Source organism: Schistocerca serialis, unplaced genomic scaffold (genome assembly GCF_023864345.2).
Source record: "Schistocerca serialis cubense isolate TAMUIC-IGC-003099 unplaced genomic scaffold, iqSchSeri2.2 HiC_scaffold_1420, whole genome shotgun sequence".
NCBI classification, from domain to species: Eukaryota; Metazoa; Arthropoda; class Insecta; order Orthoptera; family Acrididae; genus Schistocerca; species Schistocerca serialis.
Genome location: NW_026047648.1, coordinates 6563651 through 6590632, shown reverse-complemented (window position 1 = coordinate 6590632; position 26982 = coordinate 6563651). Strand labels below are relative to the sequence as shown.

General features: G+C 44.1%; 1 protein-coding gene across 1 annotated transcript in view; it reads right to left on the bottom strand.

Moving 5' to 3' along the window:
- The window catches only part of LOC126443040 (neuralized-like protein 4), a 279279-nt gene that overhangs the window by 166939 nt on the left and 85358 nt on the right, over window positions 1-26982 (bottom strand). Inside the window, 6 exon segments of the mRNA XM_050090885.1 lie at window positions 2380-2503; window positions 2505-2549; window positions 2551-2575; window positions 12451-12713; window positions 15421-15511; window positions 19295-19471. Coding sequence (XP_049946842.1) covers window positions 2380-2503; window positions 2505-2549; window positions 2551-2575; window positions 12451-12713; window positions 15421-15511; window positions 19295-19471 — 725 coding nt within the window.

The window sequence follows — 26982 nt, the reverse complement described above, 5'->3', positions numbered from 1 at the left end:
GATTTTAAGCGCGCGCCGCGGCAGGGCCGGTACTACGTTGTGGAACAGCCTGTAGAAGCGCCATGTGACGTAGCAGGGTAGGCAGAGTGGGGACTCGCGCGCTCACTCTTCAGTTTACCGACAGACTATACGAGAGAGGAATCGTCTCATTAGCGAAACAATGGCAAGAAACTGCTATTTATTGTTACTTACACTGCTGCTTTCTTTGATAATGATCAACAAGAACCAAATAATAGACTGCGTATGATAGAAAATGTTCTGAACAAGAGCTTAACGAAAATTTTTCTCCGTTTGAAAATCTTTGCAGACGCCTCTTTTGTACATTACATTCTACACAGAAATTAGAGTCATCTTAGATTTAAAAATCTAGTCAATTGCCGTGCTTCATTTCTGACTGTATCACTATTAAGCATAAGAATAATACGAATATAAACATGGCATGATATGTATATTCTTCCGCGTTTGCTGTTGTCTCACTCTAGTTTCGTAGTTTATTAGGCAGACAGATTTAAATGAGATAGCAGCAAACATGAAACAATACATGGCAAAATGTTTATATGCGTATTATTCTTATGGTGACGAGAATACTGCATGTGATTCACAATTTATAAAAGTTCCTATTAGCAACCATCTCTTCTCACAGATAGGAAAAATTCAGAACGTAGAGTTGGCCATATTGACAAACATCCCAAAAAGTCTTGCCAGTCGGTTTTCGTAGTACATTGAAATGCTGATACATTTGAAGATGAACAATATGGAATTTGTATTTACTTCGTTGGATAATGTATGAAAATGCAGTGGCGAAAGTCGGGGCGGAGAAAATAGCTCGTCTTCCACCTTTTTTTTTTAATTTATTTACTGACGCAGAGGTTTGGCGCCAGTATTTATCTTTGTGCCTACAAAGCATGCTTGTGTAGCGCTACATATATTCGACGGCAGAAGTAAGTTGTGGTGGCACCCACCAACTTTTTTCAGAATTTCCGCTTGCTTTGCGCTCAATTCTAAGCCGCAGGTGGTTTTTTGGATTACAAAAACCGGAAAAAAAGTGCGGCTTAGATTCGAGTAAATACGGTATGTCACAAAATCGGTTTACTTTCCAACACAAACGAAAATGTGAGAACTGCACCAGTTAGATATTAAATTTACACGCAGAAACTATTAAGGCACACAGATGACAAAATAAGATTCACTCCCGGTTAGGAACTCGTAAATGTCACAAAAGCGGTTACTTCCCTGCTGACGCGTCTGTCTCAGTCGGCTGCTACTCCCTGCCTCTCGTCGGCAGCTGTCGGGCGAGTGGCGAGAAGTGGTGGCAGCAGCGAGCGCAAGCTTAGGGGAGTGGTAGGAAGGGGAGGAGCAGTGGGAATGTGGGAGCAGGGAAGCGGTGCACGTACTACAGCTGTGCAACGATTTGAGACATCTCAATAAACAAACCATTTCATCTACCGAGACAAAAATGAGACTTTTACAGTGTTTTTCTTTTTTTTCCCTTTGTTTTTTTAATTCCCTGACATTTCCCCAACACATTTTAAATTCCCCGATATTCCCTCTCATTTCGCAAACTTGTGGCAACCCTATAATCTCACCCCCCCCCCCCTCCCCCCTACTGTTATACTAGCTCATCAAAAAAGGGAGACACACGTGGACAACTGACGTTGTTGTAAGCCCATTAGCTTGCTTACTCACCGCCACCTGTCACGACAAAGGTGCCGGTACGTGCCTCGGCTGTACACTCCGACAATACGAATGTAAATGGCGCCGTCCGACAAGCGAGGCGTGCCAGAAGTCTGTGTCTTCTTCAATGTTTGCACGACATTCAGTTACCTTTGGCGATTCGGACCTCACATTCCGAATAACAGTCGTATATCGAGATGTGATTTTTGCTACGATACAGTGGACAATGTGGTCAATTTTCTCATGTATGGAAGTTATTTTTAACATTTATTCCTGTCAAATTATTACAAATACTTTTTTTAATGGAGCTATCTACTTTTACTGTGACATTTGTAAAAAGAAGCCTTAAAAGATAACTCGGATGACAACACCTGTGGAACTCTGTCAAATAGTAAGACAGTAAAGCACCGCAAAACCCTGGCCCGCCGTCAAGTCCCACAACCGTCAGACCTACCTACCGAACGTACGAAAATGCTTAATTTTGGACGGTCCGTGTAACTACCATAGTGGAAAGTCCAGAGTTCATACACCATCGAACGTCAGAAAATTCACCGAAGAGCCCGCTATAACTCGGCAAAAGCTTCTTTCTGACAGATTTACTAGTTCCGTGCATATTTTGAGCAATCCACACAAGTGCAATTTCCACCTGACAGCAAATGTCACAGCGCAGCTCTCACTACCGGAGACTACGGAGTGCGGACTCACCGGCTTCTATGGAACCGAGCCAGCAGTCCACAGTCTTCTCCACGACCACCTCGAAGATCTCGTCGTCCCTCAGCGGGCGGTTGCTCACCAAGATGGCGTCGTTGAACTCCCCGAACGCGCGGGGGCCGCGAAGCCGTCGTGCCGCCGTTGGAGAGCCGCGCCTTCTTGCCGGTGCGAGTGCCGGAAGCGCAGGTCACTGGGGGTAGAAATGAGACACCGTAAGTAACGGACCTCACACTGTCGGGAATCGAATACTCTGCAGCTGCAACTTCACCGGTGGTGAAGATTCTGAGGATTATAAGACTGAACACGCACCGGTGAAACAAGATATTGTTACCGCCCGCTCGGTAGCAAACGGACCCACCTTTCGAACACAAAACGGCGGCGATACCACGTAGCACGGATACCTACGCACAGGTCACGCAATTCCCGGGTATTACGGGAAGACGGTCTGCGGGCGTGGACCTCGTGCCCCGTACCTTCCCAGACGTCTCCAGTCGGTATCACATTTGGCAAATTTGGTGACCGAGACACACACGTGAAGGGGCTCGGCACCTTCACCTCGTGAATGCAGGAGTCAGATGAGAGTAGACAGCTCTGTACAGACGGCGAATCACAGCTTCCGTAACAGACGTCCACCGCAATCCGGCAGCGGCTCCTAACAGTGATGGCTGTAGCCGAACAGTGTCGCTACGTACAGATTATGAAATTTTAAGTAGTCAAAATAATGTATTTGGGAAAGGAAACTTTTTTTCTACGACTATTATGACTTCTATTGACTATTATTGACTTAACTGTTTACTTATAGTGTCAGTGCACAGTTTATCTACATCTACACACAAAGGCTCACGTGTAAAAGTACCGACAGACTTTTCGCTGCGAGCACCCACTGCCACCCCCACTCGTGGTTGTGGTGGGAGTTGGTCCTCGGCCTCTTTTTGTTACTAAAGGAGCTCTGTTGCAGTCCGTGGCTGTCGGTGAATGTGGTCGGCAAAAATCCACGAAATATGGACCACTAATTACTCTTACGAAAAGCTATATACACTGTGGCTTACGAACTTAACTGTACGTGTGAAAATGTGTTTGTTACTTCACTCGGACTTTAAAAGCAACACGTAATAACGTACAGATCAGTTTTTAATCTCTCAGTAATGTTTCTCTCAATCACACTTTACCGAGAATTCACATGGACACACACAAAAAAATCCAGATGAACAAAGACAAAAATACTCTTTAGTAACAAATGAATAATCGAACTGAACACCACATTTTGGTTATTCTTCACAAGTGTAATACTTTTCATAACTTAGCACATTTTCGTCACACACTTCACTTATGCCTAATGAAATAAAGTAAACATACATATATCTGTGTAATGTAATATTAAAGCCAGTATGAATGGAATGAGGAAGAGATCGTATAACCAAGTTTATTCACTAATGTAGAAAGTTCAAAAGTAATAAAGAATACGGCTTTTTCTACCAGAACTAAGTGCCTCACATTGCACATTTCACTGAGATATCTGCCAACAACAATCACCCACTTCCACCCATCACAGTATGAATGAAACATGTTGAGGACTGTATCACCATTACATTACATTATGAGTGAAACAACACAAATATTTTCACATGTACAATACAGTTTACAAGCCATACACTGAAGCGCCACAGAAACTGGTATAGGCATGCATATTCAAATACAGAGATATGGCGCTGCAATCGGCAACGCCTATATAAGACAAGTGTCTGGTGCAGTCGTTACATCAGTTACAGCTGCTACAATGGCAGGTTGTCACGGTCTAAGTGAATCAGCGCACGAGCAATGGAACACAGCACCTTCAACGTAGCGATGAAGTGGGGATTTTCCCGTACGACCATTTCATTTCACAAGTGTACAGCGAATATGAGGAAACCGGTAAAACTTCAAATCTCCGACATTGATGCGGCCAGGAAAAGACCCTGCAAGAATGGCACCAACGACTAACAAAGTGCAACCCTTCCGCAAATTGCTGCAGATTTCAATGCTGGGCCATCGACAAGTGTCAGTGTGTGAATCGTTCCACGAAACGTCATCGATACGGGCTTCTGGAGCCGAAGGCTCACTCGTGTACCCTCAATGACTGCACAGACACAAAGCTTTACGCCTCACCTGGCCCGTCAATATCAATACTGGACTGTCGATGACTGGAAACGTGTTGCCTGGTCGGCCGAGCATCGTTTCGAATTGTATCGAGCGGATGGACGTGTACGGGTATGGAGACAACCTCACGAATCCGTGGACCCTACAAGTCAGTAGCTGTTGGTAGCAGCTATGTGATGGTGTAGGATGTGTAGAATTGGAGGGTTACGCGGCCCCCGATACTTCTAGCCATGACTGACAGGTGAAACGTACATAAGCATCCTGTCTGATCACATGCATCCATTCGTGTCCATTGTGCATTCTGACTGACTCTTGGCAATTCCAGCGGGACAATGCGACACCCCACATGTCCTGAATTGCTACGCTTTCCAACATTCTGTTTAGAAGAGATCTCCACCTCCTCGTACTCTTACGAGGGCTTATGGACAATCCTGGAGTATTCGTGGTGTTAATTCCCTCCAGCACTACTTCAGACATTAGCCGAGTCCACGCCATGTCATGTTGCAGCACTTCTGCATGCTTGCAGAGGGCTTACACTATATTAGGCAGTTGTATCAGCTTCTTGTTCTTCAGTGTATATTATTTAGCTTTAGCTAAGAGCATTTACTGCTCTATATTTCGTGCATTTTTGCCCACCACACTCACCCACTGCTACACATTGCGACCGAGCTACCTTACTAACAAAACAACTGCATTCGTAATACCCTCAATCAGATATGCATCTGTACACTTCTCATATCTAGAACATTTTCAGGCCGTCTCCCGTGCCACATATTCTGATCCACGCAACACCATTTTTCTCAGCTAGTTCGAGTACAATAAACGAATACTGCCACGTCTATTAATGGAGTATGTCAGTACGAGAATCGCTTCTAGACAGCACATCTGAGTCATAAGCCCAGGGAAAATTCATAAGAAAATAATACTTACGATAATTTAGTTGTTTAGAGGAGGAGTTACAATATCTGTGGGTTTTCTAAATTTGTTCATTTAACGAACTGCTCAGTAAAGCTATTCGTTTCTGATCGGAGCAGCTGAGGTGTTTCTCAGCCGATCAGATGACAGAACGTCCACACGTATTTTGGGGACTAGAAGAATTACTCCATGGAGGTCAAATCGCATTTGGAGCTCGGCCACTGTGACAGTAGAACGTACGTAGTACGTGCTCTGGATAGACACGAGCCGGAAGGTAATCACAGGTGACTCTTAAAGACTAACCGGCAAAAATCTGGTTTTTCTCGACAAACACTAACGGGCGAAATTCTGGTTTTTCTGTGTAAATTCTAACTTCTGAAGTAACTCAAATCTGCACGTTTTACTGTGCAGGTACGTGCTGAAAACCGTGCACTGCAAAATATTTGAGCATCAAGTAAACTTCGCTTACAGTCGATTTTACCCACATATTGCTGTGTACGAAATGTAGATAATATTTTGAAATTTTATCTATAATTGAGAGCGGAATGATACCCCACTTCATTCTGGAGATATCGGTTTTTATATCAGGTGAACAATGTCTCACAACACTCCCATTTTGCCCCCGTGCATCTGAAATCGTGCTGTCACAATAACTGTCATATTTCGTGAATGGTTCAATATATCGAAATGAGGTCTTTTGCAAATGTAGCACACAAAGAGGCACTTATATTGTACGATAAATGCTCTAAAATATTTTTATTCACCGAGATACGGAAGTAACTCGTCCGCAGCAGTCAGGAAGTCGGCAGAACGGGACACGTATACAGATCAATAGCGCTTAAGTTCTTTAAAGATTTACACGCAAAGTGTGAGGGATTTTTGAACAGTGGTTCACTCGTCAGTTCCATATCCCAGTGGTCAACCATACTGACTGGCAATTCGTTGGCTCAGGTTCGAGTCCCAAAGTTGCCTTTTTTTCCCTTCGTCACAGTGTTAAACTATTAATTAGAAATTTTACATATAGTTGGACAGTTCGGTTTAACTTATTCAATTTTGCTATGATCACTACCCTCTCAGTGAGAAGGCTATAGGCCACCAGGTTTTAGGACACCTGTTGAAATTTTGCAAGAGCTGCCACTGTGTGTGAGGTGCCTCCTGGTGGCATTTTGTTGTACTAGTGAGACTACACCAGCTGCCTACAAACACACTCCAGGCCTCGTACTCGCCTTACCGAGTCAGGTGCCCACAACTCCACCGCGGCATTCAATCTCGCAGTGGGCAGTGACTGTAACGTTCGGCTCGTCGACGAATATCGTTCTGTAATTTATATCTAAACCGAGCTGACAAGGTTCGCATTCCTCGTGGGATTTTGGCTCGCTTTCGTGTCTCAGTGTTTGCTGCAATCTCTACGAACAAAAACGTAAATGTAAATTTGTACAAATTTACAAATCTCTGGAAGTTCTTCACTGACTGCTTTGAAATTTTGACACAATGCCGCATTCGAATATGTGCGGTTTTTTGTACCTACTACAGTGCCATATATAAGTAATAATTATGTGCGAAATTGATATAAAAAAGTAACTGTATGTTTGTTTCAAATTTCAAATCTCTGAAAGTTCTCCACTGATTCCCTTGAAATTATGACAATGTTGCATTCGAATATGCACGTGCTTTTATACAACAACCATTTTAAAATATACGTACAGGGTAATTCTCGTTAATGTTTCTACCGGTCTGCCACACCCGACCGTCCCGACACGAGTCGAATAGTCACATCGTCGTGCCACCGGGCTCGAGTGCTCGACTGTAGCGCATGGGGCTCAGGTTCGAGTCCTGTGCCTGGCGGGTGCTGTGCTTTTACACTGTTTCAGACAATTGTTTACTGTGAGATCATATTCATCATTTTATTTACCAGTCTCGCAGTCTCTACTGGTTAACTGCAGAGTACAGCATCACTACCAGTGAATGAGCTACATCATCCTTACTAAATAAAAGTTGGCAAAACAAAAAAAAATAAAGAAAATAAAAATAAAAATTAGAGAGAGAGAGAGAGAGAGAGAGAGAGAGAGAGAGAGAGAGAGAGAGAGAGAGATGTTGCCTGCTTACATTGAGGTAGATAATATTGTAACTTCTACATTTATTAAAGATCACATTTATGAAAGGTGTTCAAAAATGGAGCAGTCTTGCAGTGCAAAGTCTAGCACTGCCCCCTATTGGGGAGTGCACGATCGGCACGCCCAACTGCTACACGTTCGGCAAGGTACATCATCTGATGATGTCACATGTTCAACATTTCACATCCACTTTTGGGGTATTTCCTGACATTTGCAGCCCCTGTTTGTCTTATCCTATATTAAATACGTTATCCCAGCATCTACTTCACTTTGGGGATTTTTAAACGTTAATAAGAATCATCTTGTACACCAAATGTGTAATGCATAAAGGAGACATGTTATTACTAAGAATCTAAAAGTTCTTGACTGATTTACTTTAAATTTCTACACAATACTGTAACGAGCACTCAGATGGACGGACGGACACGGACTCACACACACACACACACACACACACACACACACACACACACAGGGTGAACACTAATAAAACCAACAAACTGCAGGGACAGATTCCTGTCTGAAACGGAGCAAAAAAGGTCCTGTGTGTCTGTAAATGGATGCTGTGCATGCAACAATAACAAACTGTCCCGAAACAGTACAGACATCCACGTCACAACAGAGGTTCGAAGTGGCTTCCGTGGGATTGCCAAGTGACAGGGGCAGTAGCGGCTGTCACGCAGGACACACTTAATCTTACTGCGGCTTACGCCGTGTCAGAGGGCCACTCGCCCGGAGCTCGTACTAGGGCTCGTCACAATATCCTGCAGAACCCCGTCCCCCTAATATGGTGTAAGCAAAGTCAGTCGCCTCCTTGCACGTTCGTCTGTGAGAAAGGACCTACGATCACACAGATGCCCAAAAACGGAGCAGTCAAAACGAGTCGAGGGAAATGCCGACGAGAGGAGTGCGCCCGTCGCACGACGGTGCACGTCCTCGCACGGCCCCGGCCGTCGAAACGATCTCGGACTCGTTTGGTTACAGTGTTCTGAACTGCCCCCAGTATTCTGCTGATTTGGTGCCTTCACATTATCATCTTTTCATCTCCCTGAAGGCACAAGTGAGAGGAATTAAATTTTAAACCGAAGATCGGGTGCAGGAAGGGGTTCTGAAGTGTGGGAAGAAGCTCGCGGGAGAGTTCTTCGAGGAGGGTGTAGAGAAGCTCGTTTTGTTTGTTCTGTTTTGCTGTAGGGTGCAAAAAACAACTGGGGTCATACGCGTTCAAGTCAAAAACTATAGAATACAAAAAGAGAGAGGAGGTAAATGACTATACGTCAGCCACATTTGACAATAGAAGACAGCTAAGAACAGGCACACGTAAAAAGAGCTAAAAAAAAAGAGACACCATACAGAAACGGAGGTCCAAAACTGAAAATTAAATGTCCTTCGCCATATTGCTAAAAAAAAGAAGAAGACGGGGAGAGGGGGAGGGGGGGGGGCATAGGGGGGTGGAGGGGGGGGGGGACGGGGAGGGGGAGAGAGGGAGAGAGGGAGAGAGAGAGACAATAACTCAGACGGCAAACACAAACGGGAATGTAAATGGTCTAAAAAAAAAAAAAAAGAAAAAGAAAAAAAAATAGGCATTCCGTCAACAAGTGGCAGACAGTTAAAATTTGGGCGCAATGTGCACAAAGTGGTGGGGTAGCACCACTTAGCAAATGACGATGGGTACAAAGGCAGTGCCTCGTACACAGCCGAGTCAAAATAATCTCCTCTCGGTGGGAGGGCCGGGAGGATATTGTCCGAGATGCTGGGAGAGGCTTAATACACGGGAGCTTATTCCCGTGAAGGGAGGACTACTGGCGATGCCGAAGAGATACCAACTCCCGATAGAAGGCGACACCGAGATCGTCAGACGGAATACAGGAACTGGCGGGCTGAGGTACGAGGACTGCAATCTCGTTTCCTGGCAGACCGACACGACGAGGAACCCACAGAAACGTGACACTGGCTCCACCGAGAGCGAGCAAGAGACAGTTTTCCTTGACCCGCTGCACCAAGAGACGGGTGGTGCGCAGCACACACAGACTCTGAAGGGCATCGAGCGAGTCTGTGCAGAGGACACTATTGAAAAGGCCGCGTCGCCGGACGCACTCCGTGGCCCGATACGAGGCGAACGGCTCGGCTGCAAATACTGAGGAGTGTGCCGGAAGCCGTTATTCAAAGACACGGGTGCCAATGACGAAGGCACACTCTACCCCACTGTCAGTCCGAGAGAGAAGCTCATGCCACACCTCACTACACATTTTAACTGGAATGGTGATTATGTCGACAAGCATATTGAGAATATCCTGTAATTTTCTTACTACACTTTCTCAAAAAAATTAATAATAATAATAACAACCTGGTACATTTATCACAAGTTCATGAGAGACTTATCGGTTACAAGCAGATTTGTAAAAAAAGTGTCTCCATTTGCAGCAGAAAAAAAGTAGTTGACACATAATTTTAACAGTGTCTCACCAGGCATAAAGTAAATTATGAATGTGCCAGAATCTGAGATTGGGTCAGCTCTTTACTACTTCTGCAGGAATTCTGACATTGCCCTCACAATATTATTTTCTTTAATGCCGTTTGTTGTTAGCAATATTAGCCTATTCCCAAGAGTTAGCAGCTTTCACTCAGTTAGTACTAGGCAGAAATCAAATCTGCATGTGGAATGCACTTCCTTGACTCTTGTGCAGAAAGCAGTGCACTATTGTGCTGCATCCATGTTCAATAAGCTACCGCAAGAACTCAAAAATCTTAGCAGTAGCCCAAATGCTTTTAAGTCTAAGCCGAAGAGTTCCCTCATGGTTCACTTCTCCTATTCTGTCAAGGAGCTCCTGGAAGAGCTAAAAAATTAAGCAAATTCCAGTGTTACATTGTTCATTTTCTTTATTTAAACTTACGACTTGTCGCCTGAATATGTTTTTTATATTTCATTTTATCTGTTTCTACGAACGTGTTATAATTTCGTGTATTGACTCGTTCCATGACCATGGAGATTTCTCCTTAATTTGGTCCCACGGAACAATAAATAAATAAATAAATAAATAAATAAATAAAATCCAGCAGCAGACGTCAGAAGCTGCCGACGAGGCCCGCGGGACCACCGCAGCCACAGAGAAGGTGGAGGGAGGGGTCCGCTTCTCTGATCTCTAAGGACTGCCTTACGGTCCAGAGACCGCACGCTAGAGGTACGTTTGACGCAACTGCAATAACTGCAACCCAAAATTTTAAATGTGTTTTTCTTAAAACCGTGTTTTTGAAATTGGCGGGAAACGGAACTCGAGAAAGGTACGTACGATTTTGTTCAGAATTTGATGCCGGCATTCTAAATTCGATTCTCTATCATCGCACATACGTAGCTGTTTTCGGATATCTTCAAAACTATTTTCAGTTCACACTTTTGTCACGGTTTTTCGTTCCGACCCTTCAATCTTCTTGTCATATTTTTCAATTGTCCTACGTATGGTGATAGAAAATATCCTGAAAATGACTCTTACAAAATAATTTTGCTACAGGTCAAACAGGAAGACTTCGGGAATTGCTGTCGATGACAAATGTTGCGGGTGATAGGCGCTGTCCCACCTGGTGCAGTTGCTACAGGGACTGTGCAATGTGAAGGTAGAAATTATTTCTTAAAGACAAAACTGTAAAGATTAAAACTATATCATTGGATTTAACATTACTTTTCAATTTACTTGGGTGGTGGTGGTGGTGGTGGTGGTGGTGGTGGTGGTGGTGGTGGGGGGGGGGGGGGGGGGATCAGGCAAATTGGCTATTTTTCAAGCATTCAAAGAGGGCCACCCTCTCAAATGTCAAACAACTACGTAGATTTTTCCAACAGCAATTTCAGTTGTCGTATCGAGTTTCCTGACAACAATTATCACACAGTCGGAGAGGAAGCCTGCCACGCCAATCGAGAGATCACTGTAGAGATACACAAAAAGGTAACAAAGAATGTATCTTTAGTGACACGTGCCAGATGAAGTAGAATACTGCATTGTAAACAAACAACTCTGCCACCAATTTCTCAGCTGTCACTGCTCTCGCAATATCAACTGCAACTTTTAAATCAACAGTAATGCTACATCTCTGCAGCACCATCTGGGTGTCGTTCAAAAAAGACTCGAGAAGCGCCCAACGTACGACAATCTGCAGGAACACGATACACTTCCCTTTAACAAGTTATACTACACTTACACGAATGCGTGGTGTCTCGTTCTTTCGGATGTCCGCAGTTCCGATAGATATTACGTAAACTGAAGTTGGATAGGGGGGAGATGGAAAAGGAAAGGAAAGGAAAGGAAAGGGAAGAAGCTGACGATATTAGCAGCACCGGGACTTTGTGGAGAGTCGGTGGTGACGATTGAAAATGTGTACTGGACAGGGAGTCAAACTTGCAATCTGCTACTTAGTAGGCAGTGGCATTAACCACTGCACCGTCCGAACACAGTGTCGATTGTGAATGCACACACTATCTCGGCACGCTCTCCCACACGGCGCCACCTACGCCCGAGTCCCCGTCCACATCCCCCTCACGTAGCAATTTCAGGTTCCCGCTCACAGGTCAAACGGTACTTTGCACCCACACCGAAGGTCGAGGGTTCATTGCCCGTTGAGGCAAATCAATTGCACAAATGCGTGCCACCTGTTCTATTGGATTTGTGCGAATGAACTGACGCGATGCAGAATCCACAGCAGTGATACGTATTATGTAAATTGAAGGTGGTGGAGAGCAGAAAGGAAAGAAAGCTGTGAGTGCTCCAAGATACTCTGTGCATTTTCGATACAACCTGGGTCCGGACGGCGGAGTGGCCGACGCGTCTGCCCAGTAAGAGAGAGGTCCCGGGTTCGAGTCTCGGTCCGGCGCACACTTTCGCCCGTCCCCGTGAAGAGTGCTCCCGCTCGTTACCTGTACGAGGCGGTGCCGTCTCCGTCACCGGCTGCGGCGGCGTCGGTGCGGTTCGTGGTGCTGAAGGTGGTGTCCGAGGCGGAGCGGCACATGTGCTCCAGGGCGGGGTCGACGATGGTCGCCTGCACCGCCTGCCCGTACAGGTCGATCACGCCGTACACCTGCTCCGGCACGCCCGCCCCCGCACTCCCCTGGTCCACGCCGTTCACGAAGAAGTGCAGCGTGCCCTCCTCCGTGCGCATCACGCCCACGCGGTCGCCCACCTGCGGCACGGGGCAAGTCGTGTCCTCGTCCGTCCGTTCTACGGAGGAAAACTTACGGGCTACTAGAACAAGTCTCGTTTAAATTAACAGAACCGTCAAACAAACTCGGAGATTATAAAAAAATGCAAAGTAAAACACTACAACTATCAGTTACACTAACAAGTAAACCTACCCGAGGGATACACTTCGGCTTTAATTGGTGTCAAATATATATTACTGTAGTGCAAAATAAGAGAAACATTTTCTGTGTATGTCTCTGTACAGCAATAAAGGAAGTGAAACACCCCCTTGAAAAATATTGAGTTTAATATATCTGAATGAATACCACTGAAATCTTAACACATATAAAGAACTTCATATAAAAGTTCTATGGTTTTTAATTTACAACTATGCACACAGACTTGTTGAAAAAGTTTTTTTTCTAAAAAAAAATCCCCCCACCCCACCCCCACCCCTCACACACACACACACACACACACACACACACACACACACACACACACTCTCTCTCTCTCTCTCTCTCTCTCTCTCTCTCTCTCTCTCTCTCTCTCTCTCTCTCTCTCTTTTAATTTTATGAAATACAAACACTATATATATATATATATATATATATATATATATATATATTTTTTTTGGTGTATTCTTATGTTGTTCTGTTTTAAAGTTGTAGCTTTTTCAGATTTAATTATATTAATTGTTGTAACATTAGTGTAAATCCATACAATAATGAAGACGCGCAGAATTCTTAAAGTAAAAAAAATACTGACTGCATTTCGATTTTGCACACCAAGTGCATTGGATGATTGCAATTTCATTACAAGAGTCATTCTTAGGAATACCACTTCATCATATACGACTGAATTTGGTATTCACGATGGTATGTATTTTAATATTACTTAAGTGTCGAAATGAAAAACAAAATAGTGGGGAGGGGGAGTAGATTTAAAAAAAAAAAAAGAAAAAACAATGATTTACCCACAAATCTGTGTGGAACCGCTGTAATTTACGCTAAAAACCATAGCACTTTTATTTGAATTTTTATTTTCATCTGTTATTGTCCCAACAATGTTCAAGGACCACACATATAACAAAATGTGTGTGTCTTATTTTGCTCTACAGTACAACATGTTCAAAGCCGATCAAAATATACCCCTCGCATAGGTTTACGAGCAACTCCTGTTTATTAGAATGGTTTGATAAATCTGGTAAATTTCCAGGAAAGAATGGAACATTTTTACTGCGGCTTCACGGTCAGATAGCTTCACCAAAATGGAGAAAACAGACTGTCTTGCTGTTATTTAAAGATTTTTATTCCAAGGGTTGGATTGCCACAAAAATCAAAAGATAACTGGAAAGTAATGGAGGATGAGGCAGCACAGGGTTTTTGTTTTTTGTGCAACAGTCACCCACCAACAGGGAAGAATGTGTGGGCGAGTTATCGTGATGCATTTATACCTGTTTCCTTCTCACGTTTTCCGGCAGGCACCATAACATGTCCCGAAGGTATCATAGATTAACAGTTTGTCCCCAGAGCGCAAATTCACGAAGAACTGATCTCTTTGAAGTCAAAGACAACTATCGGCATAATTACAACATTTGACCTGACTTGATGAGCTGCTTTTCTTTTGTCATTGAGAACCTTAGCCGATCCATTCTGAAGATCGAACCTTAGTCTCAACACCTTAACCATTTCTCATCACCAGCTACAATTCTCTCAAGGAACATCTTTCCGGTCGTGATTTGTGAGCCCCGGGGCGAACTTGACGGCAACGCAGTGCATTCTGAGACTCCGTGCCAGGATTTCGTGACACGATCCGACTGAAGTGTAACATTCTTCTGCAATCTCTCGGACAATCTGTCTCCAATTGGCACGCACAATTTTGTCGACATTCCCGATTCGAGTGTAGTCGGTAGACGTCGAAGGGCGTCCCGAACGAGGGTCACCTTCAACTTCTGTCCAGCTGTTTTTAAACTGTGAGAGCTTCTTGTAACACCGAGTACGGCTCAAGCACTCACCACTGTAGGCTTACTGCATCACTCTGTGTGTGTATGTGAAGTTTTTCTCGCGTTTCATGCAAAATTTAATGTGGACACGTTATTCCTCTAACTCCGCCATCTCAAAAATTGCAAACTGTGCGACTCTAAAGACAGCGCCAAACAACAACAACCGACAACAGTGAAACATTGGGCAGTTACACAGTAAACAAAATCTCGTGCAAGGATGCCAACTGCATTTTGCTCGAACACACCACTGGCACGTTATTACGAATGTTCCGGAATTTTTTGACCAGATCTCGTATTTGACATCTCCGCTAGAAAAAATGAATTTATTCACACAGTCAATTCAGAAGGGTTCCGAAGTACATAACCCGAGAAAGTGAGAGCACACGAAGGTCCTTCTCTAAGCACAGGCACGTAGTTAGTCAGCCAGCACAATGATGCTCACAGAGCACAACATACCTACCTTAACAGTTAAAAGGAAAACTACCATAAAACCCCGTGGTGCAGCCACGAGGGGGACGTAACGTGTGCTTATTGATAGATATATCCTCAGTTTAATGCCTTACACAATATTCTCAGCACTTAATCGAGAGTGGGTACTTACAGCAAATCAAACATTTCTAAATGTATTTGCTACAAATCAGAGCTACCAGTCGTCGACGACTCGGCTCGCCCGGTGCGGCCGGGGAGCGGAGCAGCGCCGTACCTGCAGCCGGTCCAGGTTCTGGCCGTACTCGTGGATGACGGTCGACCCGTTGTGCATCACTCCGTTCCCCGTCATCATCCACGTCCCGGACCTGCACAGGAGGAAACCGCACGGTTCAGCCTAGTCTACATTCTCCAGACTGGGACGCACGCGAGTCTTTTGCTACCGGACAGTTCGGTACTTTCAGACAGTACTCGCAGAGTCGTCCGCACAGGGAAGGGGGCTAGGGGCTGGGGGGAGGGAGGGGGGGGGGGGGGGGGTGCTTGCGAATATTCGCCGGGCCGGTAGCCCCCGTCCGACAGTTACCTGCGAGTACTTTCCGTGAGGGTGCGGGAGTCTCGCTAGAGCATATGTCTGCAGCATTTACAAACGGCAGGGTGAGGAATTCTGCAGGACCCGAGAAGTAACTCCCCGCGAGAGTTTCCCGTCGTAGGTCTGTGCGCAAACAGAGAGGTCGTGACGAGAGAGCCCCAGGCTGCAGCTCCACTTTTAATGTGTCCAGTCACAAAGAGGAGATGTGAACGACCGTGTCTGTGTCAGATGAGAGGGCAGATTAGGTGGCGGGACAATTCTGAAGTGTGCAACAATCTCAGTGCAGAGCATGCTTAGAAAGTTTCAAAAACCTGCTTTTGCTGACGAATTTGGAAACGTACTGTTACGTATCGCTTCCACACGGATTGTGAAGATGACACCGGACTAATTACAGCACACGTGCAGGCATTCGACCTTCCAGCTGCGGGCGATGTGCGTGTGTGTATTCAGTTCTTTCCTAACAATTTCACAGGGCCCACAATTATCGCACGGAAAACAATTTCTGCTGTATTAGCAAATCGGAAGCTGCAGTTTTCCAGTCGAACACTTTTTTTTCACCCTGGAACATCGTAGGCTGCTATTTTGCTGTCAAATCCTTCTACAGTGACCTGGAACATTGGTAATCGTTATTTTCCCATCAAACATCAGCAGTCACTTTTTGCATTTTCTTCTTTCTTACTAACATACATACACATACACTTTCTTACGGCTGCAATTTTGTAGCCATATTCCTGAATTTTTGTATGGAACTCTACATTAAGACAGCAAGTTTATCCTGCTTTTATACCTTAAACGCAATTTTTGCATTTCGTCCATTATTTACATTAAATGTCAATTGAAAGTCCACTCTAAAGTAAGTTTTTGATTTTCTTGTTACAATCCTAAAATTCTAAACTTACAACTATTCTAATTATCAAATAAAACATCCTTAAAAAAGTAACAGAAATTTTGTAATTGTATGAGATTTATACGTACGATTTTCATTTTTTTATCTTTTTCATATGCCTATTCCTGATGCATGTTTCCATCTTCAGCCATTTTGAATATTTAGTTTATTGTTGACAGTCAAAAAAGTTGTGTGTTTTCGGGTGATAGGAGAATTTTTACTTACAAAAAAGGTGGATCAAAGGATCTGAATTAAATTGTTCTTCAAATATCAAATAAAGTGCAGCACCATATTTGATATGTCGACTGTGGCTTTTGCTGAATCTACTATGTGTAAGACAAGAGTTGACGAGTGGTACAAACATTTAAAAATGGATGAAGACAACATCAAAGATGATGGCTGCTCTGGATGCCATAGCACAACAATTACTGATGACAATGTGGAAGAAGCAAAGAAAAGGGTTCTGGAAAATCACCAAATCACCATCAGAAGATGGCATATCCTTTGGTTCGTGCCGAGCAATTTTTTCAGAAGTCTCGGGCACAAATCATGAAGCGGCAAAGTCCGTTCTGAAACTGTGGAATTTCGAACAAAGAGGAAGGCACACAGACACGGCTGGAAGCGGCTGATCAAAATCAACAACCATCCAGAACTTATGTGAAGCTTCTTTCCAGTGTTTTCTCTTATTGCAGTGGTATAGGGCGCATCACTAGTCCCCGCCTTGTGGTCGTACAGTAAGCAAGCAATACCGTCTGGAAGTAACGCGCCGTTTCCGTGAAGCTATCTGAAGAAAACGACCAGAGTTGTGGCAAAACTACTCCTGGAAATTGCATTACAGTAATGCTCCCCCTCACACATACATCTCCTCTGCCACCGTATTTGCCAGCAAGGGACCCTGCGACTTCTTTCTATTCCCGAGACTAAAGAGAACCGCCAAAGGACGTCATTTTTGCCACCACAGATGAGACTAACACCGTAATGAAAAGTAAGTTCCAAGAGTGCTTCCGAGACTGGAGAAGGCTTCGGCACGAGTGTACTAAAGCTGAGGGGGATTACTCTGACGGAGATACAGTTGACGTTGAGGAATAAATACAGATTCTTCGAGAAAAACAAAAATTGCCATTACTTTCCGACTACACCTCGTATGCGAACGGAACAGGACGAAATCTTAATAACTGGTACGATGGGACGTACTATTCGCTGTTCAAAGTGGTTTGCTGAGTACAGATGTACACTATGTGATCAAAAGTATCCGGACACCTGGCTGAAAATGACAAAGTCTACTGCGTCCTCCATCGGCAATCCTGGAATTCAATATGGTGTTGGCCCACCGTTAGCCTCGATGACAGCTTCCACTCTTGCAGGCATATGTTTGATCAGGTGCTGGAAGGTTTCTCTGGGAATGGCGGCCCATTCTTCACGGAGTGCTGCACTGAGGAGAGGTATCGATGTCGGTCGGTGAGGCCTGGCAAGAAGTCGGCATTCCAAAACATCCCAAAGGTGTTCTATAGGATTCCGGTCAGGACTCTGTGCAGGACTGTCCATTACAGGGACATTATTGTCGTGTAACCACTCCACCACAGGCCGTGCATTAAGAACAGATGTTCGATCGTGTTGAAAGATGCAATCACTATCCACAAACTGCTCTTCAACAGTGGGACGCGAGAAGGTGCTTAAGACACCAGGGTTGGCCTGTGCTGTGATAGTGCCACGCAAAACAACAAGGGGTGCAAGCCCCCTCCATGAAAAACACGACCACACCGTAACACCACCGCCTCCGAATTTTACTGTCGGCACTACACAGGCTGGCAGATGACGTTCACCGGGCATTCGCCATACCCACACCGTGCCATCGGATCGCCACATTGTGTACCATGATTCGTCACTCCACACAACGTTTTTCCACTGTTCAATTGTCCAATGTTTAGGCTCCTTACACCAAGCGAGGCGTCGTTTGGCATTTAACGGCACGATGTGTGGCTTACGAGCAGCCGCTCGACCATGAAATCCAAGTTTTCCCACCTCCCGCCTAACTGCCACAGTACTTGCAGTGGATCCTGATGCAGTTTGGAATTCCTGTGTGACGGTCTGGATAGATGTCTGCCTATTACACATTACGACCCTCTTCAACTGTCGGCGGTCTCTGTCAGTCGACAGACGAGGTCGGCCTATACGCTTTTGTGCTGTACGTGTCCCTTCACGATTCTACTTCACTGTCACATCTGAACAGTGGAGCTAGCAATGTTTAGGAGTGTGGAAATCTCGCATACACACGTACGACACAAGTGACATCCAATCAACTGACCACGTTCGAAGTCCACGACTTCCGCGGAGCGCCCCATTCTGCTCTCTCGCGATGTCCAACGACTACTGAGGTCGCTGATACGGAGTACCTGGCAGTAGGTGGCAGCAAAATGCACCCAATATGAAAAAGTTACGTTTTTGGGGGTGTCCGGATACTTTCGATCACACAGTGTAGGTTTAGATGTATTCCAGCCAACAGATGTCTGTATCAGAATAATAGTCAGTGTGAAGCTGTCCATTACTTTTTAAGCATTTGAGTGAAACAATGAAGAGAAAAGGTGCAGCTGTTACTTTCGTACTGCCACAGAGCAGACAGGAAGGAAGCAGCACACGCAGGAGCTGGCAGCAGCCGCGGGCCGGCCGCGCACCTACCTCACGTTGGTCATTGTGGAGGGGAACTCCAGCTCCGCGGGGCTGTGCATTGTCACACCGATCTCGATGGAGCCGGCCCACTTGGTCACCATCTTGTCGAGCCGCACCTCGAACAGCTCTCCCGGCCGCAGCGGCCGGTTCGTCAGCACGACGCCGTTGTTGAAGTCGTCCATCGCACTGGGCGGGAGTGGTGGAGAGTCGTAAAAAAAAAAAAAAAAAGCAGCTGCGACTTACCGTTTAACGCACAGTGTCTTCACAACTTGTGAAACAAAAGACAGAAATAAAGACTCGACCTGACCGGGTTTCATTTGTGAAAATTTAATTTTTTTGTGCTAACAAGTTTCGTGAGCCACATTCTGAAGGTCACATACACGCCTGTAGTAAGGAAGACCCGAAATAAAAATTGGCCGAGTGCAAGTAGGACTCCCATTCTGAGGGTTATGTACTATCTTATTATCTTAATTGTGTACGTAGACATCTCATCTATCCCTGTGTAGCGGGACTTTGAATTTCGCCGCGCTACACTCGTTCCCTCAGATATAAATTATACCGTCGCAGCTGTATGAGCGCTCGACGGCAGAGAAAATATATAAGAACATAAAGGTAGTAAAATTGTAACCCTTTTTGTTTTCTACCCGCTCTTGTCTCTTGAGAGGGGAAGCTTAACTTACTTATTAGCTAGTCGTGGTCGGATGAAGACGAAAAAACTTATTGATGTGCAGACGTATTGTGGAAGTTGGTATGAAATTCGGAGGACAGAAGCAGCAACCAAAATTTCAGAGCAGCTACGACTTTTCACGCAGAAATGAAGCACAAGATTTTTAGAGAACAAGACCTGGACACCGCACGAGAGGAGACATGTTAACCTGGTAAAGGATGAACTCTTATCTACGCCATTCCCCCCTGTTAATCACATTTTGTTATTCTCTGTTCTCTTTCAAATAATTTTTGTAGTGGAAATTGGTTTGACTTTTGCTAAGAAACGCCACAAGGACCATCCCAACAATAGCTTTTCCGAATCACAAAGTCCAATAGCTTTTCTGTAATACGAAGTCCGATTTGCGTTTCATTCTTTCCCTTTTTCAAGGTCATTAACGATTTTAAAAACCCCTTTTTATTCACCATTTTCCCCACATTTTCAACCTTTTCTTTTCTTCTTTTTCTTCTTTTTTATTAACCACTACACCTGGAAATGAGAATCTCAACAATTTTTGTTCGTTATCAATACTGATACTGGCAGGATATAGTGGGAATTAGTGAAGTTCGGTGGCAGGAGGAACAAGACTTCTGGTCAGGTGACTACAGGGTTATAAACACAAAATCAAATAGGGGTAATGCAGGAGTAGGTTTAATAATGAATAGGAAAATAGGAATGCGGGTAAGCTACTACAAACAGCATAGTGAACGCATTATTGTGGCCAAGATAGATACGAAGCCCACACCTACTACAGTAGTACAAGTTTATATGCCAACTAGCTCTGCAGATGACGAAGAAATTGAAGAAATGTATGATGAAATAAAAGAAATTATTCAGATTGTGAAGGGAGACGAAAATTTAATAGTCATGGGTGACTGGAATTCGAGTGTAGGAAAAGGGAGAGAAGGAAACATAGTAGGTGAATATGGATTGGGGGACAGAAATGAAAGAGGAAGCCGCCTGGTAGAATTTTGCACAGAGCACAACATAATCATAGCTAACACTTGGTTTAAGAATCATGAAAGAAGGTTGTATACATGGAAGAACCCTGGAGATACTAAAAGGTTTCAGATAGATTATATAATGGTAAGACAGAGATTTAGGAACCAGGTTTCAAATTGTAAGACATTTCCAGGGGCAGATGTGGACTCTGACCACAATCTATTGGTTATGACCTGTAGATTAAAACTGAAGAAACTGCAAAAAGGTGGGAATTTAAGGAGATGGGACCTGGATAAACTGAAAGAACCAGAGGTTGTACAGAGATTCAGGGAGAGCATAAGGGAGCAATTGACAGGAATAGGGGAAATAAATACAGTAGAAGAAGAATGGGTAGCTTTGAGGGATGAAGTAGTGAAGGCAGCAGAGGATCAAGTAGGTAAAAAGACGAGGGCTAGTAGAAATCCTTGGGTAACAGAAGAAATATTGAATTTAATTGATGAAAGGAGAAAATATAAAAATGCGGTAAGTGAAACAGGCAAAATGGAATACAAACGTCTCAAAAATGAGATCGACAGGAAGTGCAAAATGGCTAAACAGGGATGGCTAGAGGACAAATGTAAGGATGTAGAGGCCTATCTCACTGGGGGTAAGATAGATACCGCCTACAGGAAAATTAAAGAGACCTTTGGAGATAAGAGAACGACTTGTATGAATATCAAGAGCTCAGATGGAAACCCAGTTCTAAGCAAAGAAGGGAAAGCAGAAAGGTGGAAGGAGTATATAGAGGGTCTATACAAGGGCGATGTACTTGAGGACAATATTATGGAAATTGAAGAGGATGTAGATGAAGATGAAATGGGAGATACGATACTGCGTGAAGAGTTTGACAGAGCACTGAAAGACCCGAGTCGAAACAAGGCCCCCGGAGTAGACAATATTCCATTGGAACTACTGACGGCCGTGGGAGAGCCAGTCCTGACAAAACTCTACCATCTGGTGAGCAAGATGTATGAAACAGGCGAAATACCCTCAGACTTCAAGAAGAATATAATAATTCCAATCCCAAAGAAAGCAGGTGTTGACAGATGTGAAAATTACCGAACAATCAGTTTAATAAGCCACAGCTGCAAAATACTAACACGAATTCTTTACAGACGAATGGAAAAACTAGTAGAAGCCAACCTCGGGGAAGATCAGTTTGGATTCCGTAGAAACACTGGAACACGTGAGGCAATACTGACCTTACGACTTATCTTAGAAGAAAGATTAAGGAAAGGCAAACCTACGTTTCTAGCATTTGTAGACTTAGAGAAAGCTTTTGACAATGTTGACTGGAATACTCTCTTTCAAATTCTGAAGGTGGCAGGGGTAAAATACAGGGAGCGAAAGGCTATTTACAATTTGTACAGAAACCAGATGGCAGTTATAAGAGTCGAGGGACATGAAAGGGAAGCAGTGGTTGGGAAGGGAGTAAGACAGGGTTGTAGCCTCTCCCCGATGTTGTTCAATCTGTATATTGAGCAAGCAGTAAAGGAAACAAAAGAAAAATTCGGGGTAGGTATTAAAATTCATGGAGAAGAAATAAAAACTTTGAGGTTCGCCGATGACATTGTAATTCTGTCAGAGACAGCAAAGGACTTGGAAGAGCAGTTGAATGGAATGGACAGTGTCTTGAAAGGAGGATATAAGATGAACATCAACATAAGCAAAACAAGGATAATGGAATGTAGTCTAATTAAGTCGGGTGATGCTGAGGGAATTAGATTAGGAAATGAGGCACTTAAAGTAGTAAAGGAGTTTTGCTATTTGGGGAGCAAAATAACTGATGATGGTCGAAGTAGAGAGGATATAAAATGTAGGCTGGCAATGGCAAGGAAAGCGTTTCTGAAGAAGAGAAATTTGTTAACATCCAGTATTGATTTAAGTGTCAGGAAGTCATTTCTGAAAGTATTTGTATGGAGTGTAGCCATGTATGGAAGTGAAACATGGACGATAAATAGTTTGGACAAGAAGAGAATAGAAGCTTTCGAAATGTGGTGCTACAGAAGAATGCTGAAGATTAGATGGGTAGATCACATAACTAATGAGGAAGTATTGAATAGGATTGGGGAGAAGAGAAGTTTGTGGCACAACTTGACCAGAAGAAGGGATCGGTTGGTAGGACATGTTCTGAGGCATCAAGGGATCACCAATTTAGTATTGGAGGGCAGCGTGGAGGGTAAAAATCGTAGAGGGAGACCAAGAGATGAATACACTAAGCAGATTCAGAAGGATGTAGGTTGCAATAGGTACTGGGAGATGAAAAAGCTTGCACAGGATAGAGTAGCATGGAGAGCTGCATCAAACCAGTCTCAGGACTGAAGACCACAACAACAACAACTGGCAGGATAACGGTTCTGGGACTCTGACACTTTGAAGACAGTTTTTTAATTGCACGTTTCGAATTTAAGTTCTCTCTGTAATTTTGTATTTGCTTTCACAAAAACTTTATTTTTTGATGTAATAGAATTACAAATTAACAATTCTTTGATTTTTTCCCCTCAGTCACGCTGTACATCCTCGTTTTTCACAAATTTCACGGTTCGGGTCCTACCAGTTCGGAAGAGCATGTTTACAATTACCGAAACGTGTGACAAATGACTGTGTCTTTTCGCTGCACTGCCTGAGAAGGTCAAATTTTTTACACTGCCAAGGGATTGTAATCCTCAGGATGCTGTACTAATTTCAATTTGAGATAGCTACCAGTTTCTGAGAAAAGGGGATCTTAACAGTCGAACAGACCACAACAGTTCCGTTTCGATCGATAAGGTACAGAATCTGAGGAAAACACAAGCGGGAGGGGAGGGGTTGGGGGGGGGGGGGGGGGGGCATTTTGGATTCGGGAAAGAACAAAGAATTTGATATTCTAACAGAAAAATGTGGGATTATCAAACTCGTCCTTACACGACTCCTAATTACAATACCACTATTTTTAAGTGGCGTCTGCCCGTCCGATAACACCCCTTCTCCTCAGGAATGGGAAGAGAAAGAGGTATCTAGTCGAAATAAAATACATCTGGTAACGAAGTCTACAGTCCCTCGATAGTGTAACTAATTTAAGCTTCTGAGCCAATGCAATCGAGAGATGCGGTCATATACGAAACATATTTTGATAATTCCAAACTCGCTTGTCGAGACCTACAGACGAACTATCTACTTACACATCAGTGCAAACTTCCGTGGCCTCCGTCACTCTCGATAAAATTCTTCCGGGCTGTCAACCACAGTTTCGGTATATAAAACTGTCCGACGTTTCGGCCACTGTCGTGAGTGGCCTTCTTCAGGGTTTTGTGCTGAGCTGCCTGGTGAATGAGAGAGACTGCAGATCTTATACAGTAGCAGAGGAAACTGTTTGTGTAATTTGTTAGGGTACTCGAGGTAGGAGGACGGGTGGTAGACTTACTTTATTGGCCTTTATATTATTCCTTCTCAGTGGTGGATAAAGATGTGCCCAATTGTTATTTGCATTATTTCTTACCATCGGTGGAAACAGACAAATAAGAAACGGGCAGTATCTGTGATTGACTAGCGCCGTTTACTCGTTTCCAGGCGCAGGCCGAGGCGAGCCCGCGCTCTGTGTTCGTACGATCACTGGGGAATCCCGTGTGCTCCTGTGGGTAACCCTGCATTTGCTGCCCTCCAGTAGCGTTGTCACTGTCGGCATTGACGATGCCGCAAGCCTATACCCACCGTCACGAATAGAGAGGACGGGTGAAGGCTTGTGGCACTCAGAAGCCGATACTATGTTTAAAGACATGGGAGCAATATAATAGAAACATTTATTGTTCGAATTAATTCCATTGTAGACACGAATCATGTGAACTGAATTCAAACGCTGTGCTAAGCAACAATAATACACCGCAATTCGAAGACATTAATGTTACAACTCCTAAAGAAGATACACACCAAAAAGACTGTATACAAAGACTGATGTGCAAAGAGCATTGTGCTCAGAAATATTTTTTTGTAATATATAAATTCCTTATTTCCTCATATATATGTATGTATGTAAATTTTCTATACTGCCACGCTCGCTTGCGGAGCGTGTCAGTAGAGGAGGCATTGTAATGGTACTTTGACTTCTGCGCCTCCGCCAATACAAAGATATAATTTACGATTGCGCATGCGGAAGAGCGCTGCGCCAGCAACCGATTTTTATAAATAATTTTCATCTTTTTTTATTTTTGCGTAGGTGTTTGTTTTTAACAACTAATTGATTACTCTCTCTCTCTCTCTCTCTCTCTCTCTCTCTCTCTCTCTCTCTCTCTCTCTCTCTCGTCTTCATACGAAAGACGTGTGTTTTTCGGCGATGTGTTGAATGTGCTTTTGGGTGGAAATTAAAATTACATTACAAAGCGGGGTTGTTTCAATAGTGAATCGAGGTGGTTATCGCCGAATTTGTAAATTGATCATGACAGTGACAACTTGAAGAAGTTTCAAACAGACGGAGAAAAGTGAATGACGGGTCATCCTAGAAGAGAAATTAGGACAGCCACGAAGACTATATTGTAATTAGTACTGTGTTTCTAACAAGATTACAAGGTAAATTTCAACTAGTTTCTGATGCTATTTCCGTACAGTTGCTTTATGTAGTGTTGCCGACCCGGTCTGCCATGCACGGTCAAATTACAGCACGATCTCAATCAATAATACGAAGTCCGCCTTATCCGTAACTTATTCCATCAAAATTCAAAACCCAATCAGATTTTCTATTTTATATTTTCACGGCAGAACCCCGAGGAAAGGAAACACTACACCGTCATCCTACCCTCGAGTACCCTAACAAATTATGTAAACAGCTTCCTGCACTACTGTATAAGATCTGCAGTCTCTCTCATTCACCAGGCAGCTCAGCACAAAACCCTGAGGAAGGCCACTTGCAAAAGCGGCCGCAACACTAGGTAGTTTTATATAGTGACAATGCGGTCGACAGCCCTAAAGAGTTCTACCGACACTGTCTACTTACACATCAGGCCCGGTGGTCTAGCAGTAACGCGCGTGTCTGGAAAACGAGATATCTCGGGATCGAATATCGGCTGGAGAGTGAATATTTTGGCCTCCGGTTTAACCTAGCATTCACATCTCGACAGTGTGAAGAGTCACCAGTAATGACGTGCGGTTCGGATTGCACGTTGAAGTGTAGGACTCGCTCCCAGGTTGTACAACTGGTGTAGGTTAAGGACAAGAAGTCAATATAGTGGCATCTAATGGAAGGAATTGCACCAGGCCACTGAGCCTCATCAAATCGCCGCCGCCACCAGTATCACCAAATATAAAATTAAGTCTGTACGGAAGTCTCAGAACATGAGTCGTACTTGCACACTGTCCAATTCTTTTTTCTGATCTCCTTTTTTCATTTGCAGTTCACATACAATAGGTAAACAAAATAGCTAATTTGTTGTTTAAGCATTACGTCATTCAATTTTAATATTTGTCATGTAATTTACACGATTTCCCGGTTGTGCTGGGGTGTATACACCCTGTACTGCAACTACTTCACACACATTCAAATATTATAACTATGAAAATAATCATTTCTTGACAATTAATGTAATCGGATAGGTAAAAAAAAAGATCTACTTGTCACACGACAGTAGGAGAACGCACGTGCGTGCACACACCTGCCAGTGGTTCCTCTTTCCAGCAGAAGAGTTGAAGGGAGTGGAGAAGGGTGAAGGAAAAGGACTGCTGAGTTTTAGGAAAAGGGGTAGACTTCAGAAAAGTCACCCAAAACCCTCAGGTCAGGGGAACTTACCAGACAGGACGAGAGGGGAAGACTGACAATCAGTCTGTCCTTGTTGTCCCATCCGGTAAGTCTCCCTGAACTGGGGTTACGGGTGACTTTTCCTCCGTACTCTATACCCCTTTCCATACACCTCTCCAGTCCTTTTCCTTCGCCCCTTCTGCCAGGAGGAGAAGCCACTGGCTACAAATATTCTCTCTCTCTCTCTCTCTCTCTCTGTCTCTCTCTCTGTGTGTGTGTGTGTGTGTGTGTGTGTGTGTGTGTGTG